This window comes from Macaca nemestrina, chromosome 1 (genome assembly GCF_043159975.1).
Source record: "Macaca nemestrina isolate mMacNem1 chromosome 1, mMacNem.hap1, whole genome shotgun sequence".
NCBI lineage: Eukaryota > Metazoa > Chordata > Mammalia > Primates > Cercopithecidae > Macaca > Macaca nemestrina.
In genome coordinates, this window is record NC_092125.1 from 202,531,826 (window position 1) to 202,558,730 (window position 26,905).

The window sequence follows — 26,905 nt, forward strand, 5'->3', positions numbered from 1 at the left end:
AGAGAGGGGTCTCTGTTAGCTGAAAGGCATCAGGGACAAGAACATCTGCAAGATCCATTCCAGCAGCGACAGAAGCCCTCTCGGCCCCTGCCCCAGCAGGTCGCAACTCCCTCTGCCCTGAGCCCTGGCACCTGCCTCCAGCTGCTGCACTCCCCTCCATCTCATCCAGGAAAACCTTTCTAAAACGGCAATCTTAAAATGACATGCCCCTGCTGTGCTCCAAATCATGTAGGATCTTTCCATGGTCAGCCCACACCTTCACCACTTCTCCCATGCTCTAAAACCCTCCATGGCTCCCCACTACCAGCAGGTCTCCCCACCATGACTCTCAAGGGCCTGTGTGATTTGGCCTGGCCCATGTCTCCAAGCTCATACTAACCTCCCCACCTCACCCATCTCTGCGCTCTGGCCACCTTGGCTTCTCCCTGGTCCTTGAACCCCATACCCTCAGCTCCTGTGTTGTCCCCCTGCCCTCAGCGCTGTGGCTCCTCTTGGCCCAGCTGACTCCTACACATCCTCCAGATGCCTGTCCTGCCTCCTCGGTGACCCTACAGGTCCCTGTGCAGCCCCACCAGTGCACTCACCCCAGAACCCAGGAGAGCCTTAGAGGCAGGCTGTGTCCCCAGCACCCATCCCCAGCACCTTCATACCTATTTTTTATCCCCACAAATGGAAGAGATGAATGGCCTGCGGTCCATCGTCGTAACAAGACCAGGCCTTGGGGCCCTAGCCAGGAACCTGTCAGTCGCCCTCACATCTCTCTGCCCTTGCGAGATGGGGGCTGATGTTATTTCTCAAGAACCCGCTGTGACAGGCAGTTTGCATGGGCTGCTTCCTCTGATCCTCACAACAGCCTAGGAGTGGGTGGCATCGTTCCCAATGAATGGCCCAGGGAAGAGAAGGACCCATCTGGAGCTGGACAGCAGCCCCACGGCTTCCATGGTACAGAGGGATTGGGGCCAGCCTGGCTGACTCAAGAGCTCCTCCCCACGGCACCCCAAGGCCTGGGGTTTGACTCATCAGGGCAGGTACCAAAGGTGGTAATGATTCCAGGCAGGTCAGAGGTGGGCAGGACCTTGAGGCAGGCCCTGGTGAGAGGGGCCCTGAAGACCACCTTCTGGCCTTGTCATCGCCCCCTCCACGCCCCGTGACTCGCTCTCACTGCTCTTCCTCGGATGATCAGATGGTTGGGCAGCCTCCTGCTGGCCCCACTGCCTCCAGGGTCTCCTTTTCTGACCACCAGACACATCCCTTTCCCAAAACCCTGGTTTGCCCCTCCTTCCTCATTGGCCCCCTCCCCTCAGGCGCTCCATGACCCAGAAGACAGAGCCCAGGCCATTCTGTCTGCCTTTGAGGCTCCTCCTGGTCTGGCCCTGATGTCCCAGCCCCCTCTGCCCTAACATTCCATTCCCAAACCCCACACCGGCCCCTATGCAGTGGGGCTCCATGCTGAGGGTGAGGGGCACAGAACATGGTACATGCACTGGCTTGTTTATTAGACAAAGTCTTAGAGACACAGTAAGGCACGAAGTCCAGGAAGGGGGCAGGGTCCCCTGGGGGATGTGACCAGGAACACCATGGCCTCAGTGCCGGATGCCTCACTGTGGTGGGAGCTCTCTGCCCTCCAGCGGCTCTGAGTGGCTGTCTCCAGCAGCCTGGCTCCCATGGAGCCTGAGGACAAGGGAGCCCTTTCATCCCGAGATGCTGAGTATGGGCAACAGCGGGGAGGGGAAGAGGCAGCTCCACCACGTGGGTGTGGCAGGGGGATGGGGCTCCTTGGACCCTGAAGGCACTAAGACTAGAGGGCCTGGCTCAGGGGCAGGTCCTGGAGCTGGGGCAGGAGTCGGGGCTCAGCCTGGCTGATTGGTGCAGGGAGGGGGCAGGTTGGCTGTCACTGAGCCAAGAGGCACCAGGTGGCAGGAGGCACCAGGTGGCAGGCTGTGAGGCTGCCTCAACTGAAGTCGCGGTTGCGCAGGAGGAGTGGGGCTACCAGGGTCCACAGGTAGAGGAGCAGCCCCGCCCAGCTGGCACAGATCTTCACCCACACGGCGGTCCACGTGCTGATCATCTTCCGGGTCTCGCCCGGCCTGGAACACACCATCTTCCCCATGAGCCCGGTGCCCAGTCTGGTGACTTCTGTCTTGGCCCCTGGCCTTATGACCCAGTTGTGACCCCGGACTTCAACTCTGGCTCTTCCACTGTAACTCCAATCCGTCTCTGATATTTTTAACACCTGGCCTTGTGACTGTGGACAGAGCTCCTGACCTCGACTCCCATCTTGAGTCCAGTGTTAGTCCGTGAGATCGTGACCTGCCTCCTGGTCTCCAACTTTGTGATCCTAATTCTGGGACCTCAATCCTAACCTCTGAACTTCAGACCCTGGAGCTCCTGACCTTAGTCCTGACCGTTACCCTTGATTCTGACCTTTGATCCTGTAACTTAAGAGTAGCTCCTGACCTCATTACCGTCATTTAGCTCCTTGACCCTGCCACTTCAATCCTGGCTTTATGGCCTCCTACTATCAATTTTAACTTTAACCAAATGACCAAATTTTTGACACTAAATGACCACAATCCCAGCCCTAGAACCTCATGACTTCTATCCTTGACTTGTAACTTTGGTTCTGAACTCCACATCCTCATCCTAACCTTCCAACCATGAAGCCCAAATCTGACCCCATGACCCCTGATTTTTAAACCCCACCTGCCCTGCACAGGCCCAACCCCAGCTGCTGTGCCTTCCCCGGTTCAGTCTCCTAGTGAAGGTGCGGGAGCTGAGCAGATGAAGGCACTGGTGGGGAAACTGGAGCAGGGAAGGGGCAGGCTCTATGGAGGGTCCTCAATACATACCCCCACCCCCAAGCCTTAAGCAGACATCAGGAAAACCCAGTGAGGAGAGATGTGTAGACCTGCACCCCGCACCCCTGGGTTCTGTCCATGCCCCACCAGGCTACGCACTTGTACCAGTTGGTGAGCGTCATCATGATGTGCAGTGAGGCCAGCACCAGGCAGAAGTGGAAGAAGGAGTAGCTGTAGGTGACGCCATCCTGCTCGTTGTCAAAGGCCCGGCCCTCACAGGCTGCCACCTGCTGCTGCTGCTGCTGTGTGGCCTCTAGCATAGGTGGGCCCTCCTCGGTCTGCATCAGGCTGTTCACCTGACGGTGGTCTGAGGAGCGCAGACTGCAGGGGAGGGAGGAAGGTGGGCAAATAGATAGCCCTGGCGTTGGTCATAACACTGGACACAAATGGTCCCAGAGCCTCAGAGGCCAGCGACCCGGTTACTGGGCCCGGGAGTTAACAAACTGCTTTGCCTCTCAACTCTACCCCTACCCCCACTCCCATTTTCTGTGTGACCTTGAGCAAAACAATTAACCTCTCTGAGCCTCTGATTCCTTGTCTGTAAAATAAGGGATAATCGTAACTGCTCTAGAGGACTGCTGGGGGGACTAGATGGAATAATGACATAAGGTCTCTAGCATAGTGTTTGGCACAGAATATAAATTCAATCAACAGTCACTGTTGTTAGGATTGTGCCTTTGCCATTTCCATAAACACGTATTGAGTACCTAATACTACAAAGCACCATACCAGGTACTACATCCATTAAGAATGTTAATAATTAATCACACTCGTTTGCCATTAATTTTAAGTTTCCATTTTATTAGTGTCAGGTGGTTTTACCAATGACCTCCCTTCCCTTCGTGCTTACACTAAAAAGAACAGCAGTAATGATTGTATGTCATGCTTTCTGCGATAAGCCTTGATGTTTTCAACAGAATTTGATAGTTTGAGACATAAAAATTTTTGAAAAACCAACTCCCATTTCCAAAAAAAGTGAAAAGAAGGAGAGCTGGATTCTAGTCCCACCACACCAGCAAATTGAGAAATCACCCCTTGCTGTGCATCAGTGCGTCCCTACCCAACCTACCTACCCTATTCACCCTACCCACCCTACATACCCTCTCCACCCTGCCTACCCTACACACCCTATCCACCCTATCCACCCTATCTACCCTACAACCACCCTATCCACCCTCTCCACCCTGCCTACCCTACATACCCTATCTACCCTACCCACCCTATCCACCCTATTCACCCCACCTACCCTACACATCCTATCCACCCTAACCACCCTACCCACCCTACCCACCCTATCCACCCTCTCCACCCTACCCACCCTATTCACTCTCTCCACCCTACCTACCCTACATACCCTATCCACCCTACCTACCCTACACACCCTACTCACCCTAACCACCCTGCCTACCCTATCCACCCTACCTACCCTACATACCCTATCCACCCTACCTACCCTACACACCCTATCCACCCTATCCAACCTAACCACCCTATCCACCCTACCCACCCTATCCACCCTACCCACCCTACCCACCCTAACCACCCTATCCACCCTACCTACCCTACACACCCTATCCACCCTATCCACCCTACCCAGCCTATCCACCCTACCTACCCTACCTACCCTACCCACCCTAACCACCCTATCCACCCTACCTACCCTACACACCCTACCCACCCTACCCACCCTATCCACCCTACTACCCTACACACCCTATCCACCCTACCCACCCTACACACCCTATCCACCCTACCCACCCTATCCACCCTACCCACCCTATCCATCCTATCCACCCTACCCACCCTAACCACTCTACCCACCCTAACCACCCTATCCACCCTAACCACCCTACCTACCCTATCCACCCTACCTACCCTAACCACCCTAACCACCCTATCCACCCTAACCACCCTACCCACCCTATCCACCCTACCCACCCTATCCACCCTACCCACCCTATCCACCCTAACCACCCTATCCACCCTACACACCCTATCCACCCTACACACCCTAACCACCCTACCCACCCTATCCACCCTAACCACCCTATCCACCCTAACCACCCTACCCACCCTATCCACCCTACCTACCCTACACACCCTAACCACCCTATCCACCCTATCCATCCTACACACCCTATCCACCCTATCCACCCTACACACCCTACCCACCCTAACCACCCTACCCACCCTATCCACCCTACCCAGCCTATCCACCCTATCCAACCTACCCACCCTATCCACCCTACCCACCCTAACCACCCTATCCACCCTATCCAACCTAACCACCCTATCCACCCTACCTACCCTACACACCCTAACCACCCTATCCACCCTGCCCACCCTAACCACCCTATCCACCCTATCCACCCTACCTACCCTACACACCCTAACCACCCTATCCACCCTACCCACCCTAACCACCCTATCCACCCTACCCACCCTATCCACCCTACCTACCCTACACACCCTAACCACCCTATCCACCCTACCCACCCTACCCACCCTATCCACCCTACCCACCCTATCCACCCTACCTACCCTACACACCCTATCCACCCTAACCACCCTATCCACCCTAACCACCCTATCCACCCTAACCACCCTATCCACCCTAACCACCCTATCCACCCTATCCACCCTACCTACCCTATCTACCAAATACCATATGGATATCTCACGCATGAGCCCAGATTGGGTGGTCCTGGCCCTCATGGGTTACATATGCTTCTTTGCTGCCTGTGCTGTAAGAACCACGCTAAGAACAGACCTGTGCCCCAGGCTCTCAGCAGTGCATGTGCCAGGAGCTGTGGGTGTGGAAGCGGCAGGAAAAACAGCTGTGCCAGGTCAGGGAGGGGAAGGGACAAAGAACCAGGGGCAGGGAAAGATTTCCAAGCTCTTCAGCCACCGGCCACTGTGTGCTCATGGCCTCCTCCCTGGGTCTCAGTTTCCCTATCTGTAAAATCAAGGTAATCAGGCCAGGAGTGGTCCACTCCTGTAATCCAAATACTTTGGTAGGCTATGGTAGGAGGATTGCTAGGGCCAGGAGTTAAAGGCCATCCTGGGCAACATAGTGTCTCTACAAAAGAAAAAAAAAAAAAGTTTTTTAAGTAGCCAGGCATGGTGGTATGCACCTGTAGTCTCAGAGACTCAGGAGGCTAAGGTGGGAGGATCACTTGAGCCCAGGAGTTTGAGGCGACAGTGAGCTGTGATCGTGCCATTGCACTCCAGCCTGGGTGACAGGAAGACCCTGTCTCAAAAAAGAAAAGGGAGAGGAATGGGGAGGGGAGGGGAGGGGAGGGGAGGGAAAGGTAGAGGAGAGGACACAGAGGTACTTCAAGCCTTTCCAGCTTGAAAAGGAATCAAATGTGACAAAGAAGACACATGTTTATGAACTGTACAGAACTGACTTAGAGAAAATGTTTTGAAAAAGGCCAAAACAGAACAAAATGTGAAAGAGTCTTAAAATGATCTAGCCCAGGGGCCTGGAGGCAGGGGTGCTGTTGGAACTGGGATGGATGGATGGGGGAAGATCAGGGGAGCAGAGCCAAGATTCCCTCTAGAGTTAAGGGCAGATGGAAAGTGGCGCCTGGAGAAATGCAGGGTCACAGGGAAGCAAACTCAGGGTCTGCCAGATGCAGTGTAAACAATAATTAAACCTAATCTTATGATCTAGTGACTCATAAGAACAGCCACCCACAGCTACCTAGTTGTGCAAATGTTCACAATATTATGTTCATACTAATATACAAATGTTAACAATATTATGCAAATGTTCACAATAATATGCAACACTTAATCTGGCAAACTCCTAGGCTCAAGCAATCCTCCCACCTCAGCCTCTTCAGTCACTGGAACTACAAGGTGCACACCACCATGCCTGACTAATTACAAAACTTTTTTTTTCTAGAGACACTATGTTGCCTAGGCTGGCCTTAAACTCCTGGGCCCAAGCAATCCTCCTGCTTCAGCGTGGCAAAGTGTTTGGATTACAAATAACTTACTACTTGCCAAGTTCCTTTCTAAGTGTTTTTGTTTTGTTTTGTTAATTTTTAAAAAAAAGACAGGGTCTCACTATGTTGCCCAGGCTGGTCTCAATCTCCTGGGCCCAAGAGATCCTCCCACTTTGGCCTCCCAAAGTGCTGGGATTACAAGTGTGAGACACCACGCCTGGCCCCTTTATATGTGTTTTACACATACCGATTCATCTATAGCCCTTCAACAATCCAATGAGGGAGGTACTATTTTTATCTCTATTTTACAGACAAGGAAATTGAGGCTAGAGAGGTTAAGTGACTTGCCCAGGATCACATAGCCAGTAAGTGGCAATGCTAGGCTCAAATGCAGGCAGTCTGGCTGCGGAGTCCACACGGATAAACACCTACTAAGATGTTAAGCCCTTTGAAAAGAGCCGCTATGTGACCTTCAGCATGAGCTGCCTTGTCTCAGGGGAGCGTGTTGGGTCACAGACACATCCACTACAATGGAGGTTGTCATCCTCTTCTTACTGAGGAGGAAACAGGAGCTCAGAAAGGTTTAGCCACTTGCCCCAAGCCACACAGCAGATGAGAAACAGTCCCTGGATCCACCGACCCCAGTCCATGCTCCTTCCCTGACCCCACAGCTGTCTGTACCGAACTGAACTGGCCCAGTATGCAGGAAAGGGCCATGAGCCAGAAGGCAAGGTCACGCCCACCTCTGTTGCCCATTCAAGCTGTGTCCTCTGAGGGACTCAGTTTCTCCTCCCGCACAATGCAAGAGTGGGACACATTGAATTCGAAGAGCACCTTCCAGCTTGGTATCCCGGCTCCCACACCCTCCCCTCACTCTGGCTCAGGGCCCCGAATCATGATCCTTCCCCAGAATCCAGACCTGGCCATACCTGATGAAGAGGGTGCACAGGAGGAAGATGATGAGGCCCACAATGCTCGGGGCATCCCACCACTGGGTCTCATAGCCCTCAGGGCCTGCCATGACCGTCTCATTGCCCAGCTGGGTTGGCAAGTGGGGGTTGCATTTCTGTTCTGGGGATGAGAGCACAATCACCCTCAGTCCATGTAGGCCAGGCCTAGGTAGCCAAGTGGCCCTGAGGATGGCTAGAGAGCCACCCCAATAGACAGACAGATGCACAGCCAACCACCCCACTCCCAGCAACAGAGTGCTCAGCAGTCACAAGGGCAGAGAGACAACTCAGGAACAGACGGGCCCTCCCATCTCATGGGAGGACTGAGTCTCAGAATGGGCTGGAGCAGGGATGTCCCTGTCACTTGTGAGGGTCCCCAGCCCCACAGCAGGCCGATGCTGACCCAGGAACGAGGCCAGGCCTCCTTGAGCCTGGGCCCATACTCACCAGGGACACTGGATAGGGCTGACCAGGTGACAAACATGGTATAGAGGGTGATGACTGAGGCCTGCAGCAGACCCGAGTTGGGCTGGGCGTCCTGGCAAGAGTCGTTCACTGATAAGCTCCCTGCCGGACCAGAGACACCCCACCCCACCCAGCCCACTCACACCAGCCAAGGGACCTCAGAAGCTCCCACCCACCTAGGATACCCCACCACACCCCACTTAGGGAAAACACCAGCCAGGCCACCTACCACCCACCTCACTAACCAAAGGCTGAGTCCTAATTCTTTCTCTTAACACCCCTCAGATTACCCGCCCTCCTCCCCTGCTGAAAACCCATCTCATCACACTCTGAATTCCTTCATCTCTGCCTGGCCCGCTGCCCGGCTCCTCCCTGCTCTCTATCTGGAGAGTCTGCCCAGCCTCTCCCACTGCAGGGCCTTTGCCTTCGCTGTGCCCTCCCTCTGACATATTCCTTCCCAGCATCTCCGCACAGGCAGCCTCTCTTCAGTATTCAGACAGGACTCCCATGGAGCCCTAGGAACCCTGACTACAGCAGCCCTGTACCTGCCAGCCACCTACCTTTCAGCCCACACCCTCTCTCATGTTCCACATTGCACATATTACCCAAAATCACCTCATTGGGCCTAGTCCCCTGTTGCCTGTCCTTCCCCACCCCTCACCACACATGCACTTAAAAACATGGACCTAAACTCTGTGATTAAGAGCACAGGCGGCTGGGCATGGCAGCTCATGCCTGTAATCCCAGCGCTTTGGGAGGCTGAGGCGGGCAGATTGTTTGAAACCAGAAGTTCAGAAGTTCAAGACCAGCCTGGCCAACATGGCAAGACCCTGTCTACTAAAAATACAAAAATTAGCTGGGTGTGGTGGCGGGCACCTGTAATCCAAGTTACTTGGGAGGCTGAGGCATGAGAATCACTTGAACCTGGGAGGCGGAGGTTGGTGGCAGTGAGCCAAGATCACACCACTGAACTCCAGCCTAAGTGACAGGCAAGATTCTGTCTCAAAAAACCAAAAACAAAAAAAATTTTAGGCCAGGTATGGTGGCTCATGCCTGTAATCCCAGCACTTTGGGAGGCTGAGGTGGGCAGATCACTGGTTACTTGGGAGGCTGAAGCACGAGAATCGCTTGAACCTGGGAGGCAGAGGTTGCAGTGAGCCAAGATTACACCACTGCACTCCAGCCTGGGGAACAGAGCCAGACCCTTTCTCCAAAAAAAAAAAAAAAAGAAAAGAAAAAGAAAAAAGAAAACCAGAGCACAGACTCTGGAGCCAGTCCGCCTGGGTTCGAATCCCAGTTCCCCATGTGACCTTGGCTAGGCCTCTTCTCTAAGCCTTCGTTTCCTCACCTGTAAAGTGAGGATGAGGATGGCGTGAGGATCAAATAACAAGTCCGAGGCCACTAACTACTGGCTATCATCATTATTGCTTCCTCCCTTCCTCACAGCCATATCTCCAACATCTAGAAGAGGGCCTGGTACACAGAAGTGCTCGAGAGGTATTTGCTGCATAAATACTGATTGCTGTGTGACCTGGGATACAGATATTACCTTCTCTGGGCTTCAACTTTTCTTACTGGGAAATAAGAGTCTGACCAGAAGGAAGGTTCCTAGCCTTTCTGCTAAAGACCCCCGAAGACTACCTAAGCCCCTTGAAGCTGCTGGTGTGCTGAGATCTCAAACCGCAAAGCACCACTGGACTCACAAGGGGCTCCAGCGGTACTTTCTGAAGAACACGCAGTTCCTCTGGGAGCTCCTGCCCATTATTCCAGATGGTCTTGGATTGGAAATGTGAAATTGCACCTTCCTACGCTACTTCCAGAGGTGTCTAGGAATCATCACCCAGGGACTCCCTGTAATGTTCTACTGATTTGCATAAAAACAAAAATGACAACAATAATAACTACAATAATAGCTAATGTCTGAGGGAAATCTACAGGCCAGGCATGGAGTGTTTACAAATAGGATCTCAATCCTGAGAATAACTCCAACAGTAGGTCTTATTATCTCCATTTTATATTTGAGAGGCAGAGAGAGGTTAGGGCACCTCCTAAAGACACCCAGCATGAAGCCATGAGAGCCTGTCTGTAACCTGGGGAGGCTGACCTGGGAGCCCACACACTCAGGCCGAGCCTCTGTGATGACAGCCCTGGCCCCAGGACCCGGGTTCCTACAAGAAGTCCCACCAAGGGGCTGGGCCTCAAGCGGGGGAGGGACAGGCAGGCTAACCTGGACCTTGGGCAGGACAGCAGCAATGGACACGCAGACACAGAAGGTGAGGTTGAGACTGATGAAGACCTTGCCCTCGTGGCAGCCGCTGGGCTTAGTGTAGTAGATGAACATCAGCACCACGGCCGCGATCGACAGCAAGTAGAAGAGGAGAGTGAAGAAGAGGAGGCCTGGGCCAGAGGGTTAGTGAGAGGGTAGGTGTGGGGTGGGGCAGGAGGAATAAGCACTCCCACTCCTTCAAGGGGCCTTGTTGGCAGCTCTCCCCCTCTCCAGCTCTCGGTTTCCCCATCTGAAGAATGATGTCACTACCTTTCACCAACACCTTTGTGAGTCATTGCCCCACCCTGAGCTAACATGGTTCACCTGCTACCTTGTAATAAGGGAACTGTGACAATAAATACAATGAACTCAAAACAGTCTTGCAAAAACTGAACCAGGTACAGAGCGGTCTGCTGTTGACCCGCCCTCCCTGTCCAAGAGAGACCGGCAAGTTTAGGGAGATGTGGAAACCAAACAGCGCCCAGGTGAGCCTTTCTCCTCGTTGTGTTCAGAACTGAAAGAGAACCAGGGACTCACCCTGCTACTGGGGTTTCAGGGACCAGGTGTCACTTGAAGTTCAGCCTGGGCACTACCAAAAGGGCTTCACACGCTGCTGGCTGTGCATGGCCCACCCTGCAGGAACCCCCAAACAAGACCCCTCCAAGGCCTCTCCAGGTCGGCTCTCCTCGGATCCCCCAGAAGTCACCCGGGATCAGCTGGCTCCCCCCATCTGCCTGAGACAATTAGAATCTTGCCCTAAGGCAGTGGCTGCTGGGGATGCCCCCCAGTTTTATCTAGCTTCAGAGACCCTCAATTTCTCAGGCGGCCCCAGCCCTGTCCAGGCTCGAGTCCCCGTACAGAGGCAGGGTGGCAGCACTGACCTGCGTACCAGGCGCGGGAGTCGCACTCCTCAGCCTTGCCCAGCCACCGCTGGTTCCAGGAGTGTGCAAAGTCGATGAGCAGCACCAGCTGGATGAGGATGAAGAGGAAGGAGCCCACGACGCCAAAGTAGAACCAGACTGGGTGGGGAGAGGCGAGTGAGGCGAGGAGAGTCCCTCTCTCACATCTACTCATTCAACAAGTGTTTCTGCTACGCCCTGCATTGGGGACACTGAGAAGAACAGAGTCCCTGCCCTCAGGGAGCCCCTAGCTATGCACAGAGGGAAGGATATGGGTCACGGCAAGGCAGCTCCCCCTACCCCTGGGTTGCACAAAGGCCGTGTGGCCAGGCACCACAGTGCTGTCTCATGGGTGGGGAGTAAGGACCCAGCCAGCAGCCTGGGGTTCGTGTGTCCCAGCAAAGAGCAGTCCCACCACATTCCTCCAACCTGCTGCCCTGCCTCCCTCCCCAGAGCCCCCCATGCCTCCTGCCAAGCCCGCCTACTGTTGGAGAAGGAGCCGTCAGGGATGTAGAAGGCACCCACGGTGAGGCCCACCAGGATCAGGAACTTAAAGAACCAAAACCTATGGAAAGGGTGGGGGATGGACAAGGAAGCTGAGTGCAGGCAGGGAAACTGGAAGTCAGATTGGGCCTGCCCCAGAGCCCCCTCCCACAAAGAGCAGGTGCTAGGAGGGGTGAGGATAGGCTGTCTGATGGTCTGATGGGCACAGGAAGTCTCTCCTGGACCTGGAAAAATGCTAAAGGGCAGGAGGAAGGACCAAGCAGCGGTGAGGGTGGTCACCCAGGTCCAGCCCCAGCTGTGTCACTGAAGTGCTGCAGGGCCTGAGGCTTGCTGCCACCCTTTCTGAGCCTTACTCTTCATCTGAGAAATGGATATAACTCAGAGTTGTTCTGCATGCTGTGCAGATCCGTGAACAGGCAGAGGAGCAGGCAAGGCACTGGGGGAAGGTCCCAGGGTGCAGGCAGGGACCCCTCTCTCACCCATTCTGGATGGCAGCCCGGGGGTCCCGGCTGCTGCTCACACAGAGCATGACCAGGGTGAAAAAGAAGAAGAAGGCTGCCGTGGCGAAGCACATGCGGTAGACAGCGCGGTAGCCAAGCAGGGAGCCACAGTCGATGTGGCCCTGCAGGACGGTGGGGATCCCAGCCCCCTCCTCACACACCCAGGGCAGCTGTGGAGACAGACAGAGCAGCGTCAAGGCCCCACCCCACACAGAACCCTGGCAGCTCCCTTTATAAACCAAAGCCCTGATCTCCCAAGGCTGGCCAGGAAAGAGGCTCTCCCAGCAGGGGCTGGACCAGGCAGGGAGGGGAGCCCCCCACCTCTGTCTCCACTGCCTCCACCTCCATTCCTAGCCCTCTCTGGGGCTGAAGCCCTGGGAGGCAGCTCCCCAATTACATCGTTAATGTTTATTTCCCATAGCCTCAGTAACTATTGCGCTGTCTAAAGCAGGGGTTCCCGCCGGGCATGGTGGCTCACGCCTGTAATCCCAGCACTTTGGGAAGCCGAGGTGGGCAGATCACGAGGTCAGGAAATCGAGACCATCCTGGCTCACATGGTGAAAGCCCATCTCTACCAAAAATTTAAAAAAAAAAAAAAAATTAGCCGGGCTCGGTGGCGGGCGCCTGTAGTCCCAGCTACTTAGGAGGCTGAGGCAGGAGAATGGCGTCAACCCAGGAGGCGGAGCTTCCAGAGAGATCGCGCCAACGCACTCCAGCCTGGGTGATAGAACGAGACTCCACCTCAATCAATCAATCAATCAATCAATAAAGCAGGGGTTCCCAAAGTGTTCTCCACCCACCACCTATATCAGAACCACCTGAGATGCTTGGGAAAACAGAGATTCTGAGGCCCCTCTCCCATGGAATAGAGCCTCAAGGTGGGGTCTGAGAACCTGCATTTCTACAAACTCCTCAGGGAGTCTCATCTTTATATAAACTAAAATGTGTATAAGGCATGCATGGTGATGCCCACGTCCCCCTGGGTCTGTGCTCGGCTGTAAAACACTGAGATGAAGGGAAGAGTTAGGAGCCCCAACCTGGGCTTGAGCACTAAGTGGGAGAAAAGCATCCACTAGGCCAGTGTCCAGGGGGCCAATAATGATTAATAAGACTTTCCAAGGAGACTGTGGCCTAAGAGAAAGAAGAATCCCCACAAGAGGCTCAAGCCCTCCTCCCCTCATTTCCAACCTCAGATCATCAGTGCACCCAAACACCCTGCCTCCTCTTCTGGATGAGCTGTGACCCCAAGCCTGGACCCTCTATCCTGGAGCCACTGAGGCCCCTCACTGGAGGCCGCCCTGCCACCCCTGGGGCACTCACCTTGTAGAGCTGACTCTCCACGCCTGGGCTCAGCATAATGATGCACACCAGCACCCCCAGGAAGAGGAAGAACGTGAAGATGAGGCGGCTCACGGTGGAGTTGCGACTGGCAGGGCAGCAGCTGCACAGGATGCAGGGGGCAGAGCCGCAGAGGCAGGACGCCTGCAAGACAGCACTGTCACTCTCCCCTCTCCTCTTCACTGCCCAAGCGCACACCTCCCACCACCTGCCCAGAGGTCAGCGGATCTGTGCTGCGCTAGGCAGGAGCACACTGTTCCCCAGACACCAGCCCATTGAACTTCAGGTCCGAGAGGGAGGCTGGGTCATATAGGGCTACACAGCCAGTAACCACAGAACCCAGACTCAAACCTGGGTCTATCTCAAGTGATACTGTGGCTTGAGAGAGAGAGCCAGCAGGTCACACTGTTTCTTATGGAGGGAGAGTGGTTTTTAAAAAAAAAAATCACAAAGCCAGCCGTCACTGATTACCTTTGTGACCTTATACAAGTCACTCAACCTCTCTGTACCTCAGTGTCCTCTTCCGTAACATAGTGGTATGTACTCCTCACAAAGCAGTTGTGAGAATGAAATGGAAATTCCATATTGTAGCCCCCATGGGCTCCCTTTCCCCTTCCCCACTTAATTTCCCCCTCCACCCCCGGGACTTCCTGCCGTCAGCGAGGCTTTATGTTTTGTCAGCCTCCGCTTTCCAGCAGGGCAGGAATTTTTGTGTTTTGTTCATTGTAATATTCCTAGAAATTGGAACAGTGCCTGTCACACAGCAGGAGCTTACAGGCTATCTGTTGAAGGAACGTGAAGTGTTTAGCATAGTACCAGTCACATGCTAAGACCTCAGAAAACAGCAAGTGCATAATAAACATCAGTCCGATGAACGGAATGATTTTCGGCTCTGAGGCTGTACCAGCACTAGACAGCAGGTGGCGGTCTAACCCTTTCCCTCTCCAGGGTCCTTTGCCCCAGTTGCGGTCAGCCCTTCCCCTGGGCTGGCTGAAATCATTCAGGGGCTGGTGATGCCACACTACACCACACCTGAAATGGAGACTCTCCCTCCTGGGAGCCCAGTCCACAGCCCAGCCTTTGAGGAAACAAGCCCCACATCCAGATACCTCTGATAAACTTTATCTTCCCCTAAACAGCCCCTACTCCTCACTCAGGGATTTAAGAGCCTAGAGAGCAAGAGACATAGGCCCCGCCCTCCTGGAGCCTACACAAGCAGGAAAAACACTAAAATCATGACTCACATCGTGACAAGTGCTAAGAAGGACGTGTGCCCACTGCCAGAAGAGTGCTAACACGGCCTAGGTTTGATTGAGGGTGGCTTGTCAGGGAAGCCCTCCTTGAAGAAGTGACTTTTAAGCTGAGAGCAGGCCAGGCGCGGTGGCTCACACCTGTAATCCCAGCATTTTGGGAGGCCAAGGCAGGAGGATCACTTGAGCCCAGGAGTTGGAGAATAGCCTGGGCAGCATAGCGAGACCGGATATTTTAAAAAGAAGGTTTTTCTTGTTTGCTTTTGTTTTGTTGTTGTTGTTTGAGACAGGGTCTTGCCCTGTCACCCAGGCCGGAGTGCAGTGGCACAATCTCAGTTCACTACAACCTCTGCCTCCTGGGCTGAAGCCATCCTCCCACCTCAGCCTCCCGAGTAACTGGGACAACAAGCACACACCACCATGCCTGGTTAATTTTTGTATTTTTTGTAGAGATGGAGTTTCACCACGTTGCCCAGACTGATCTTAAACTCCTGGGCTCAAGCAATCTGCCCACTCAGCCTCCCAAAGTGCTAGGATTACAGCCGTGAGCCACTGCACCTGGCCTTTTAGAAAGAAATATTTTTAAATAAAATAATAATCTGAGAGCAGAGGGATGAGGAGACACTGCCAGACCAAAGGGAGGAAAGAAAGTTTCAGACAGGTGGCTTTGGGGTGGGTAGGGGCTGGGCATTTGAGGAATAGAAAGAAGGCCCTTGTGGCCAAAGCTTGGTGTGCAGACAGTCAGCGGTGAGTATGAGGTTAGACAGGCTGGCAAGGCCAGACCACATAGGCACCAGCAGTCAGGAACAGGACCCTGGTTTTCATCCTAAGAGCAGTGGGCACCCACTCGAGGGGCTGGAGCCAAGGGTCAGGAATTGAAAGATGAGCTTTGAAGAGAGCAGGCTGGCAGGGGCCCCTTGCTCCTCACAGACCTCCGCCCTTCTTTCTGGACTGGTCACAAGGCACACAGCATGCCCTGCTGGGAGGTATCTGCCTCCCCTCCTACTCTCCCCCAGACTAGAAATGCTCCTAGCCTCTCTCTCGCTCACACAGATGCTAAACAAAATGCTTTGGAAACGAAACTATTCCTCATGGTCTAAATCAAAACAGCCTACCTGTCCAGCAACTTCTGTTTACATCTTGCAGCTGCCACCCCAAGACCTGCCTCCTATCCATGGCTGTTTTGGTGGGTGAGAGGATAAGAAACGCCTGAAAAATGTTTTATAGCCATAAAGCAGTGGTCCCAAACCTTTCTAGCACCAGGAACCAGTTTCAGGGAAGACACTTTCCCACAGATGGCAGCAGGGGTGCTGGCAGGGGGCAAATATGGTTTTGGGATGATATTATTCCACCTCTGATCATCAGGCATTAGATTCTCATAAGGAGCACGCAATTTAGATCCCTAGAATGCACAGTTCACAACCGGGTTCGCACTCCTATAAGAATCTAAGGCTGCCACTGATCTGACAGGAGGCAGAGCTCAGGCAGTAATGCTTGTTCACCTGCTGTTCACTTCCTGCTGTGTGACCCAGTTCTTAACAGGCCATGGATAGATACTGGTCCATGGCCCAGGGGTTGGGGACCCCTGCTATAAAGAACATTCTGGTTATCATATAGAGCGGGTTATTAGTCCCATTTTATAGATGTGGAAATTGAGACCAGAGGGGCTAAGAGACTTACCAGAGGCCACACAGCAAGTTGATAACAGCACTGAGATTCAAGTAGTATTAGTGACAGCTGCCATTTACAGAGGGTTACTCAGTCTCAGGCTCTCTAATAAGCACTTTATCTACATTAAGCTTCACTGATGCTATGAATTTTGTGGTAACTTCCCATTTTCAAATGAGAAAACTGAGACAGATAGGTGGCATGACCAAGGTCACACAGCAAGTAGGCTGAGGAGCTGGGATGCAAATTCAGATCTGTGTGCACCAAGGGCCAGGCTCTGCCTATAGGACTACGCTGGTTCCCAGCTTGCTAATTCACTGATGGTCATCTCATTTAATTTAAATACATTCCAGTGATGAAAAAACAAAAAAGCAACACACACACACACACAAAAACCCCAAGACCAGAAAACCAAGGGAGGCCAGTGGGTACTGATCTCAGGAGCCAGGTGCCCGGGTGCCCCGTCAGGTCCTGACTCTGGCTTGTTACCATTTAATTTCAATTTGAGACATCTAAGACACAAGAAAGCTGTTCCGCTTTCAGAGCGCGTGGCCTTTCAGTTCGCTCTGGTTCTTAAAGATCAAACCTCCAGGTGTTCCTGATGCCTGAAACCTCAGGATTTCCAAGGGCCTGATCAGCAGTCAGAGAGACCAGGTCAAAGAGAAAAACACACACTGCTTCCAGAGCATCCTTGGAAATGTTCATCCACCTTGGTGCATTCACTCCACCCCAGAATGGTTCCTACAAGAACCTCTTCCATTTGACCAAAATGTCATTTTATATATATTTAAATCTCTTCCTACAGAAATGCCAGACCATGGGAGTAAGGGTAGATGTGTGCACATAAACACAAACACACGGAAATTCATTGTGGCACTGATCATAATAGGAAAATAATAGGGGAAAAATTGTTTTTGAGGCAGGGTCTCATTCTGTCACCCAGACTAAAGTGTAGTGGTGCCATCTCAGTTCACTGCAACCTCCACCTCTGGGGCTCAAGCAATCCTCTCACCTCAGCCTCCCGAGTAACTGGGACCATAGGCACCAGCCACCATGCCCAGCTAATTTTTGTTTTTGGTTTCTTGGGTTTTGTTTCAAGAAAGGGTCTGGCTCTGTCACCCAGGCTGGAGTGTAGTGGTGTGATCTCAGCTCACTGAAGCCTCAACCTCCTGGGCTCCAAAGTGGCCCTCCACTTCTGGATATCTATCCTCCGACCTCAGCCTCCCAAGCAGCTGGGACCACAGGCATGCACCACCACACCTGGCTAATTTTTGTATTTTTCGGTAGAGACAGGGTTTTCTCATGTTGACCAGGCTGGTCTCGAACTCCTGGGCTCAAGGGATCCTCCCACCTTGGCCTTCCAAAGTGCTGGGATTATAGGCATGAGCTACCATGCCTGGCCACTAGGGGAAAATTGAAAATAACAAAACACCCATCAATACACCATGGTACTCCATAAAACGGACGTCTCTGCTGAATGGGGCAAATATGTAGGTAAATTAAATGTATATAAATTGTATATAATTAATTGTATGTAAATAATACTTGTATATAAATAATACTTCAATTAAGTTAAATTTACAAATATAAAGATTTTATATAAAGAAAAAACTTAAATAAGTTTTAGGTTTTATGAGGCTATTGGAGTCCCAAGAAACTACAAACAACCTAAATGTCTAACACCTGGGGACAGCTGTGGCCCTTTCACTCCACGGAACGCTACAGAGCCAGAAAGACGGAGTCCCTGGCTCCAGAGCAACATGGAATAATGCTTGTGATGCAGCGTGAAAGGCAGGCAGACTGGAAAACGGTTCCCACACTACGATTCCAACCACTCCCCTCTTCCTGCAGATGCGCTCAAGGGCAGCAACGGAAAAGCCCCAGAACACTTACAGTGGCTGAATCTTAGCACCAGCCCAGGTTCTCAGAACGGAGAACTCAGAATTTAAGAAGCCCCGGGCCTTAGAGTCTTACAGCTGCAAGGTTCCTTGGCATTCAACGAATCCATTCTCTTTCCAATGAAGAACCACACAGAAAGCATCTGGCCATGCTCTGCTGCTTGCACACTGCCAGTGACAAGGAGCTCACTACCTCCCAAGGCAAGGCAGGTAGCTCTGGGGAAGTAAGTGGTTTGGCATTATGTGAACAGTCTGTCACTGAGTCATTCACATTGTCTCCTGGTTGTCCTTAGAGTCAGGGACAGAAGTTCTTAGAACCACTCATGGGGCGCTGGGTGGGGAGAAGAGGCAGCTGAGGACTGGATGACAGTTTTGAATTTTTCTATTTAAAACAAACTGGCCGTCTGGGCATGGTGGTTCATGCCTGTAATCCCAGCACTTTGAAAAGCCAACATGGGCAGATTACTTGAGGTCAGGAGTTTGAGACCATCCCGCCAACATGGTGAAACCTTATCTCTACTAAAGACACAAAAATTAGCCAGGCATGGTGACAGGCACTTGTAATCCCAGCTATTCAGGAGGTTGAGGCAGGAGACTTGCTTGAACCCAGGAGGCAGAAGTTGCAGTGAGCTGAATCACACCATTGCACTCCAGCCTGGGTGACAGAGCAAGAACTTGTCTCAAAAAATAAAATAAAATAAAATAAAATATAAAACAAAGTGGCCCTCCACTTCTGGATATATATCCAAAAGAAATGAAGCAGGGACTCACATATTTACACACCCATGTTCATAGCAGAATTATTCACAGTAGCCACAAGGTGAAAACAAGCTAAATGTCCATTGGTGGATGAGATGAATGGATAAACAAAATGTGGTATATCCATACCCATACAATGGAATATTATTTGTTCTTAAAAAAGAATGAGGCTGGCCGTGGAGGCTCACGCCTGCAATCCCAGCACTTCGGGAGGCCAAGGCAGGTGGATCACCTGAGGTCAGGAATTTGAGAGCAGCCTGGCCAACATGGTGAAACCCTATCTCTACTAAAAATACAAAAAAATTAGCTAGGCATGGTGGTGCATGCCTGTAGTCCCAGCTACTCGGGAGGCTGAGGCAAGAGAATTGTCTGAACCCGGGAGGTGGAAGTTGCAGTGAGCCAAGATTGCACCACTGCACTCCAGCCTGGGTAACAGAGCAGGACTCCGTCTCCAAAGAAAAAAAAAAAAAGGAATGAAATTTTGACACATGCTATAACATGGATAAACCCTCAAGGCATTATGCTAAGTGAAATAAGCCAGACATCAAAGAACAAATATTGTATGACTCCACTTAGATGGAGAGAGTAGCCAAACTCAGAGAGAAAAGCAGTGAGTGAATTGGTGGTTATGAGGGGCTGCGGAGTTACTGTTTAGTGGGAGTTTCAGTCTGGCAATATGAAAAAGTTCTGTAGAAGGATGGTGCTGATGGTTGCAAAACAGTGTCAGTGTACTTAACGCTACACTTAAAAATTGTTAAAATGGTACATTTTACATTATGCATCTTTTACCTCAATTTTTTTTAAGGGAGGGGGCAGGGAGTTTTCAAAGAAGAGCAGGAAGAGGGGAAAGGGTATTCCCAGCAAAGAGAATGACACGTGCAGAGCTACAGGGACACTGTATTTTCAGGGCAGCTGAAAGGGTGAGAAAACCTGCAGAGGTCATGGAAGTGGTGGCCAGTGTCCCTGTATGCCATGCCAGGGAGTCTGGACTTCACCCTGAAAGCAACGGGGAATGATTGCGAAAGAAGAGGAATGGCAGCAAATTTGCATTGTAGAAATCTCACTTTGACCACAAAAAGACAGGCCACGGGGTGGTGTGTGGTACCTTTGGGGGAAGGGAAGAGTCAGGGGCTGTTGTCAGTAATCCAGATGAGGGATGACAGTAAGAAGATGTCCTGGAGTTACTGTGTCCCTGTTGTGTGCTGGCACTACTCCTTCTGACAATGCCATTCATTCGGGATTTATTTTTATTACGGTTGTATTTATTAGATCTCCATTTTAATATACGTGTCTTCTAAAATAAATTACAAGCCGGGTGTGGTGGCTCATGCCTGTAATCCCAGCACTTTGGGAGGCCAAGGCTGGTGGATAACTTGAGGTCAGGAGTTCGAGACCAGCCTGGCCAACATGGTGAAACCCTGTCTCTATTAAAAACACAAAAATTAGCTGGGCATGGTGGCACATGCCTGTAATCCCAGCTACTCGGGAGGTTGAGGCAGGAGAATCACTTGAACCTGGAGGCAGAGGTTGCAGTGAACTGGAATGGTGCCACTGCACTCCAGTCTGGACAACAGAGCAAGACTTCATCTCAAAAAAATAAAGTAAAGTAAAATAAAATAACACACAAACTCCTTGAAGACTAAAATAAAAGGTTAAAAGAGTAAATTTTTAAACATATATTTCGTCACAATTTAAAAAATGCAAAACTGGCCCCAGCAAGCGTGCACCTTGCCGCTTTCATGAACAACTCCATAACTGGCTGAGCCGCCCCAGGGCTAGTCAAAACACAGCAGAGAAGAGGTCAGCCGGAAATGTCCCAAGGTACACTTACTTCCCCTATGCAGTGCCAAGAATGCAGGTCCTAATGCTGGCTCTGCCACAACTTGTAGTCTGACCTCAAGCAAGTCTCTCCTCCCCTCCATGGGACTTAGTTTCCTCGTCTATAAAATGATCTCCTGGGGCAGGAGAGGACAGTGGCTCAGAGCCCAGGCTCTACAGTTAGGCAGCCCTGGGTCTCACTGGCTTCAGCACTTCCTTGCATGTGGTCTTGAGTCATATACCACTGCGGGGTGTTTATGGACTGGCCACTGCACACCAGCTTGGTGCTAACTATGCAGCTGTACTAACCTCAGTCCCATTTAATCCTCACAACAGGCTAAGGGGCAGACACCATTGTTCTCTCCACTTTACAGACAAGCGGATGGGCAAAGTGACTGCCCACAGTCACAGAGATGCGAAGAGGCAAAGCTAGAATCCGAGTCCAGTGGTCTGACCCAAAGGCCTTTCACACTCCCTAGGATGTACAAGACCCTCTTTGCAGACTGGCCAAGTCATCATGTGCTGACTTGCCTGGTGGCCCCATCCCCTGTGGACCCATCTTACCTCCCCATCCAAAGCAGGACCCACCTTCAGCCCAGTTCACCTTCAGCCCAGTTCCAATGCTGAGAAGCACAATCAGAAGATGAGTCACACCTGGGAGGGTACAAAAGTCTTCCCCACTGACCCATGCATGCAAAAAAAGTCCCTCCTAAAGTTGCCCAGAAATGCCACATAGAACTTCACTCCTGTGCAGCAAGTCTTCACTGCAACAGGATGGTACTGGTGTCCAGAAGTGCCCAACTGCGCCACTTAATGCTGTGTGGCTGTGAAGAAGTCACCTTCACTCTCTGAGCCAGTTTCCTCATCTGTGAAACAGGAACAATATTAACTGACCCGGTGGGGTTGTTGTGAGGATTACATGGAGATAGATATATATACACACACACACACACACACACACACACACACACACACACACACACACACATACTGCTCACTGCAGTGTGGGGCCTAGGCCACTGCTGGACAGCTCCATGCCACGAGTGTTGGGATAGTTATCTGTAAAATGGGCTAACGATTTCATAGGGTGGAGGAGGTGGGGAGAGCCAATGAGATGGCATGGTGAGGGGCCTGGAACAGTACCTGGCTCAGTAAATGTCAGAAGCCAGAACCTCAGTAAATGACGGAGGCCAGAACCCCAAGGGGATGGCACTGAAGGGAGGGCCAGGTCCCTTGCTGATATTACTCACTAAGTTACCTCCCAATTCTTCCCTGGACCAACCCTATGCCTCAGGCAGCCAGGATGTGGGGAAGGGACGGAAGGTGTGGGCAGAAGCCTGGACCAGGAATCAGATGTTGACCCTAACTATGCAGTTCTCCATCCTTTCCCTGTGCAACCTTTGGCAAGTCAGCTAACTTCTCTGGGCCGCAGCCTTCTCATCTGTAAACAGATGGTTTGAGCCAGCCTATCTGCTCTCAGCATTGTAGAATGCTGTGACTCAGAGACCAGCACTTGGCTTTGCATTGTCTCCAAATGGAAATCTCCACCCACCTTTCCTTGATGTTAGCAATAATTCCCACAGGGAGCACTTACTATGTGCCAGGAGCTGTGCCTCATCTCCTAACAGCATTGTGAGAAAGGTCCTGTTACTGTCAACTGCCAGATGGGGTGACCAAGGCACACAGGGCTGGCAGGCTGCCCCTCAACATCTCCACCGCCAGCCCAGCCCAGCAGGGCCTGTGCCTCACCAGGTGCAATCATAGCTCACTGCATCCTCCATCTCCTGGGCTCAAGTGATCCTCCTGCCTCAGGCTCCTGAGTAGCTGGGACTACAGGGTGCATGCCACTATGCCCACCTACTGCTTCTTCTAAGACCCCAGCCTCTCACTCTAAACCCATCCTCCCTTCTCTCCATCTGTTCTTCAAACTCCACTGACTCCCAACAGCCTGCTGGGAGCAACAGATGGAAATCAGGTCCACTGTGGAAGCTCTGCCTCCCTCACCAGGAAGCAAACCTTTGTGGGCAGAGACCTGGCCCAAACCTTGAATTCTTTGGGCTGGGAGGGATTTCAGGCACCAGCTTGATTCCTTCTCCCGCACACGCACACGCACGCACACACACACACACGAAAAATGGAGGCCTAGTGAGGCAAGAGGCTCTCTTGCCTCTCTGTCCTGTCTATGCTGATCTCATTCTCAGAAAATGGCTGTGAAGTAAATCTCTAGACCCCCAGCTCTCCCCTACATCCCCTCCTCTCTCTCTCTCTCTCTCTCTCGCTCTCTCTCTCTCTCTCTCTCTCTCACACACACACACACACACACACACACACACACACCCGTCAGGGACAAAGGAAAGCGAGTCCCGAGATTCAGCAGCCGCTGGAGCCCCTTCTCCCTCTCAGGGCCTCTTTGTGTGGGGCCAGAGGGGGAGGGGGCTGCCTGAATGAACCTCAGATTTAATGAGGGGAAGAGGGAAGGAGGGGGCCGGGGAAAGGGAGGGGAGAACGGGCCTCCCAGCCGGGGTCTTGCTGGAGCCCCTCCCCTCTGTGGCTGCAGCCACAGAACAGAGGCTGGCCTCCCCCCAGGTCCCGAACCCGCGACCGGGCACTCCCCGCGCACACCTGAACCTCCCTCGATTCCTGCTGTCCCAACCCAGAGTTCTGCCCGGTGGTCCGTGACGACCTGCACCCTCCTCACTCGAGGGCAGCTAAGAAAGTCCGGGGCTCCCTCCCCTCCCATCCCAGTCTCCGCGCTGGGGCCCAGAGGGTCCGCGGCGAGCTGGGGAAGTGCCTGGGAGGCAGCGCGAGCCAGACTGAGGACGGCGGACGGGACCGCAGAGACTGAGGGACGGACGGACTGACGGACAGAAGACAGTAGACGGACAAAGACAGTCGGAGGAACGACGGACAGAGACACGAACCAGACAAGTACGAAAGGACAGGCGGAGCCCGAGCGACAGGAACAGAATGACTGGCAGGCGGCCAGAGGGGCAGGGCAGGGCACTCGCCAGGAGGGACGGGGCCCGGCCGACCCACACACAGAACCAGGGGGTCGGGGACGGGGACAGAGGCCACCCCGAGGACCGTCCCAAGTGGGGCGACGAGGGCCCACAGAGCTGCCCAGACCCCGGGCTCCAGACTCAATCTCTCCAGGTCCCAGGAGGGCGCCCGCCGAGGGCACTCGCCTCCTGCCCGCGGAAACCCGAGCCGGGACCGCAGCTGCCCGGCGCCTGCCGGTCGGGACTGAGCAGGGGGACGCGGGCAGCGGGATCGGGGTGCCGAGTGAGGGTCCGGAGGGCGAGCAGGCGGGGCACCGGCCCAGAAAGACAAGTTTGCAGGAAGGAAAAAGAAGAAACTACTCGAAGCACAACAGAAGAAAGTGAGGGCCCGCAGCAGGAACGGGCGGCGCGCGCGGGCGGGCGCCGGGGTTGGGACTCACGCAGCTGAGCAGGGAGCAGGCTCCCAGGCAGGCCCCCATGGCGGCGGCTCCAGGCTCCGGGCGCCCGGCGCTAGGCGCGGGGCGCGGACCTCGGGATCCGGGTGCCGGGCCAGGCCCCTCCTCGGTCCCGGCCCCGCCCCGGCCCCGCCCCAGCTACCGAAGCCGCTCGACGCTTTCCGGCGGCGCTCGGGGCCTCCCCAGACTCACCTGGGGCAGGTGCCCGGGAGGAGGGACCCTAGACAAAGGGGGCGGTCGGGGATTCCCGCGGCCACGCGAGCCGCGCAACCTGACCCAACCCTGGCCCGAGCTCGCATCCTGCTCCAAAGCGAGCATTCGCAAAGCGACCTCGGTTTGAGCCCGTGTGACCTCAGGCCACTGTCACTCTTGGGGACAGAAGCCAAGAGGTGGTCACCGCTGACTCCTCAGTGCTTGGTGCAGAGCCTCTGCTCAATAAATAAGTGCTGAGGTTGAATGCTGAATGACTGGAAAAAGAAACTTCGGCAAGTCACTGCACCTCTCTGAGCCTCAGTTGCCCGGTCTGTAAAGTGAGGATACATACCTCATAGGATGGTTACAACACATGGTAGGTGCTTGACAAATGTAAGCCCCCATCGTCACTGTTTTCTTCTTCTTCTTTTTTAAGTGACAGGGTCTTGCTGTGTCACCCAGGCTGGAGTGCAGTGGTGCAATCATAGCACCTGGGCTCAAGTGATCCTCCTGCCTGAGGCTCCTGAGTAGCTGGGACTACAGGTGCATGCCACCATGCCCACCTACCGCTTCTTCTAAGACCCCAGCCTCTCACTCTAAACCCATCCTCCCTTCTCTCCATCTGCTCTTCAAACTCCACTGACTCCCAACAGCCTGCCGGGAGCTACACACTCCCTACAGCCACCCCTGCTTGGTGGCTTATCACTCCCTAGGGATGCCCAAACTCTGGTCCCTAGCTAAGGGGGTCAGAAGGCCGGGAGGGGCAGCCACATTCCTGGCAGATGACTCTCCAGGGGTAGGTGTGAGAGACCCAGAAGTAGGGCTCTGTAATTACTCTCCCTTCACCCTTAGCCCTGTCCTCAGCCACCTCTGGACGAGACAATGTTAGGGAAAGAAGTCTCTGTGCCTCAAAGCTGGCCCCAGGGCCAAGGAGCTGGTTGACTGCATCCTTGGGTGATTCACTGGATGCCAGGCTTAGCCATTAATTGCACCAGGACTGTTCCACAAACACACCCTACGCTTTCACTCCTCCGCACTTTTGCCCACACAATGCCCTCCTCTTTTTTTTTTTTTTTTTTTTTTTTTTGAGACAGGGTCTCACTCTGTCACCCAGACTGGAACACAGTGGCCCAATCATGGCTCACTGCAGCTTCAACCTCCTGGACCCAAGTGATCCTCCCACCTCAGCCTCCCAAGTAGCTGGGACCAGCAGTGTGTACTACCACGACCAGCTAATTTTTTTTAAATTTTTTGTAGAGGTGAGGTCTCCTTACATTGCCCAGGCTGGTCTCAAACTCCTGGGCTTAAGCAATCCTCCTGCCTTGGCCTCCCAAATTGCTGGTACTACAGATGTGAGGCACTGCACCTGGCAGATGCCCTCCTCTTGAAGATCCTTCTCCTTATCCCTCTTTCTCCCTTTTGAAGCTTGCTCACATGCCATACCTCTCAGTGAAGAGAGCCACCACCATCAACCCCCCAACCCACTACCTGGCTCCATTAGGAATGTACATTCTCCTGATTCCCCCAAGCTTCCAAACAATATGGACCTCCCTTATGGCCTCACAAACAACCTGAGCACATGCTCAACTTTCCCCATGGTACCATTTGAGCCCCACAACAGCCCTGAGAAGTTGATTAATTCCCCACCCACTCCAATTTACAGATGAGGAAACCGAGGAACAAAGAAGTAGTGACATGCTAAATGTAAACCAAGCATTGAATAAACGTTGACTGTGATCACAGTGGTGGTTGTCACTGTTGCTCAAGGCCACACGGCTCAGAAGAAGCAGAGCTGGAAGGCCACCTGGCCTGGCTTTCACCCTGATGTCCTACTGCTTCCCTTGAAAAAGTAGAGGTGACAATATCTAGTCTTCCTATTTTTCTGTCCAGTAATATTTCAGTGCTTCCCTAACCGAAGGCCTTTAGGAGACTGTGAGCCACCCAACAACGGTCTGCTATCTAGCCATCCCCTCTCCTACCCAGAGCACAGTACAGGGCCTGGCAGTGAACGCTTGCTGGATGAATGTCTGACCTTTTACCTTAAGTCCACTTTCCTCCTTCTGCTGTGACTGACAGTCTGATCCAAAAACAGCCCTACACAGTCATCTTCTGCACAGAAATCCTTTAGGCTGA

The 26,905-nt window shown here is 53.0% G+C and overlaps 2 protein-coding genes across 3 annotated transcripts in view; both read right to left on the minus strand.

The window, feature by feature from the left end:
* LOC105494607 (zinc finger CCHC-type containing 17) overlaps positions 1 to 26,905 on the minus strand; it is a 162,390-nt gene that overhangs the window by 23,185 nt on the left and 112,300 nt on the right. The window lies entirely within an intron of this gene.
* Positions 1,476 to 24,690, minus strand: LOC105494609 (serine incorporator 2). 2 transcript variants are annotated; one of them, XM_011763171.2, is made up of 10 exons: positions 24,566 to 24,690; positions 13,716 to 13,877; positions 12,375 to 12,565; positions 11,877 to 11,956; positions 11,374 to 11,511; positions 10,454 to 10,623; positions 8,209 to 8,299; positions 7,741 to 7,882; positions 2,958 to 3,179; positions 1,476 to 2,087 (listed from the first exon to the last, which is right to left on the minus strand). In XM_011763171.2, the coding sequence occupies exons 1-10, from the start codon at positions 24,602 to 24,604 to the stop codon at positions 1,952 to 1,954; spliced, it is 1,371 nt and encodes a 456-aa protein (XP_011761473.1). In that variant the 5' UTR covers positions 24,605 to 24,690; the 3' UTR covers positions 1,476 to 1,951. The 2 variants fall into 2 exon arrangements, with proteins under 2 accessions (XP_011761473.1, XP_011761474.1); XM_011763172.3 differs by lacking the exon at positions 24,566 to 24,690 and adding an exon at positions 21,715 to 22,048.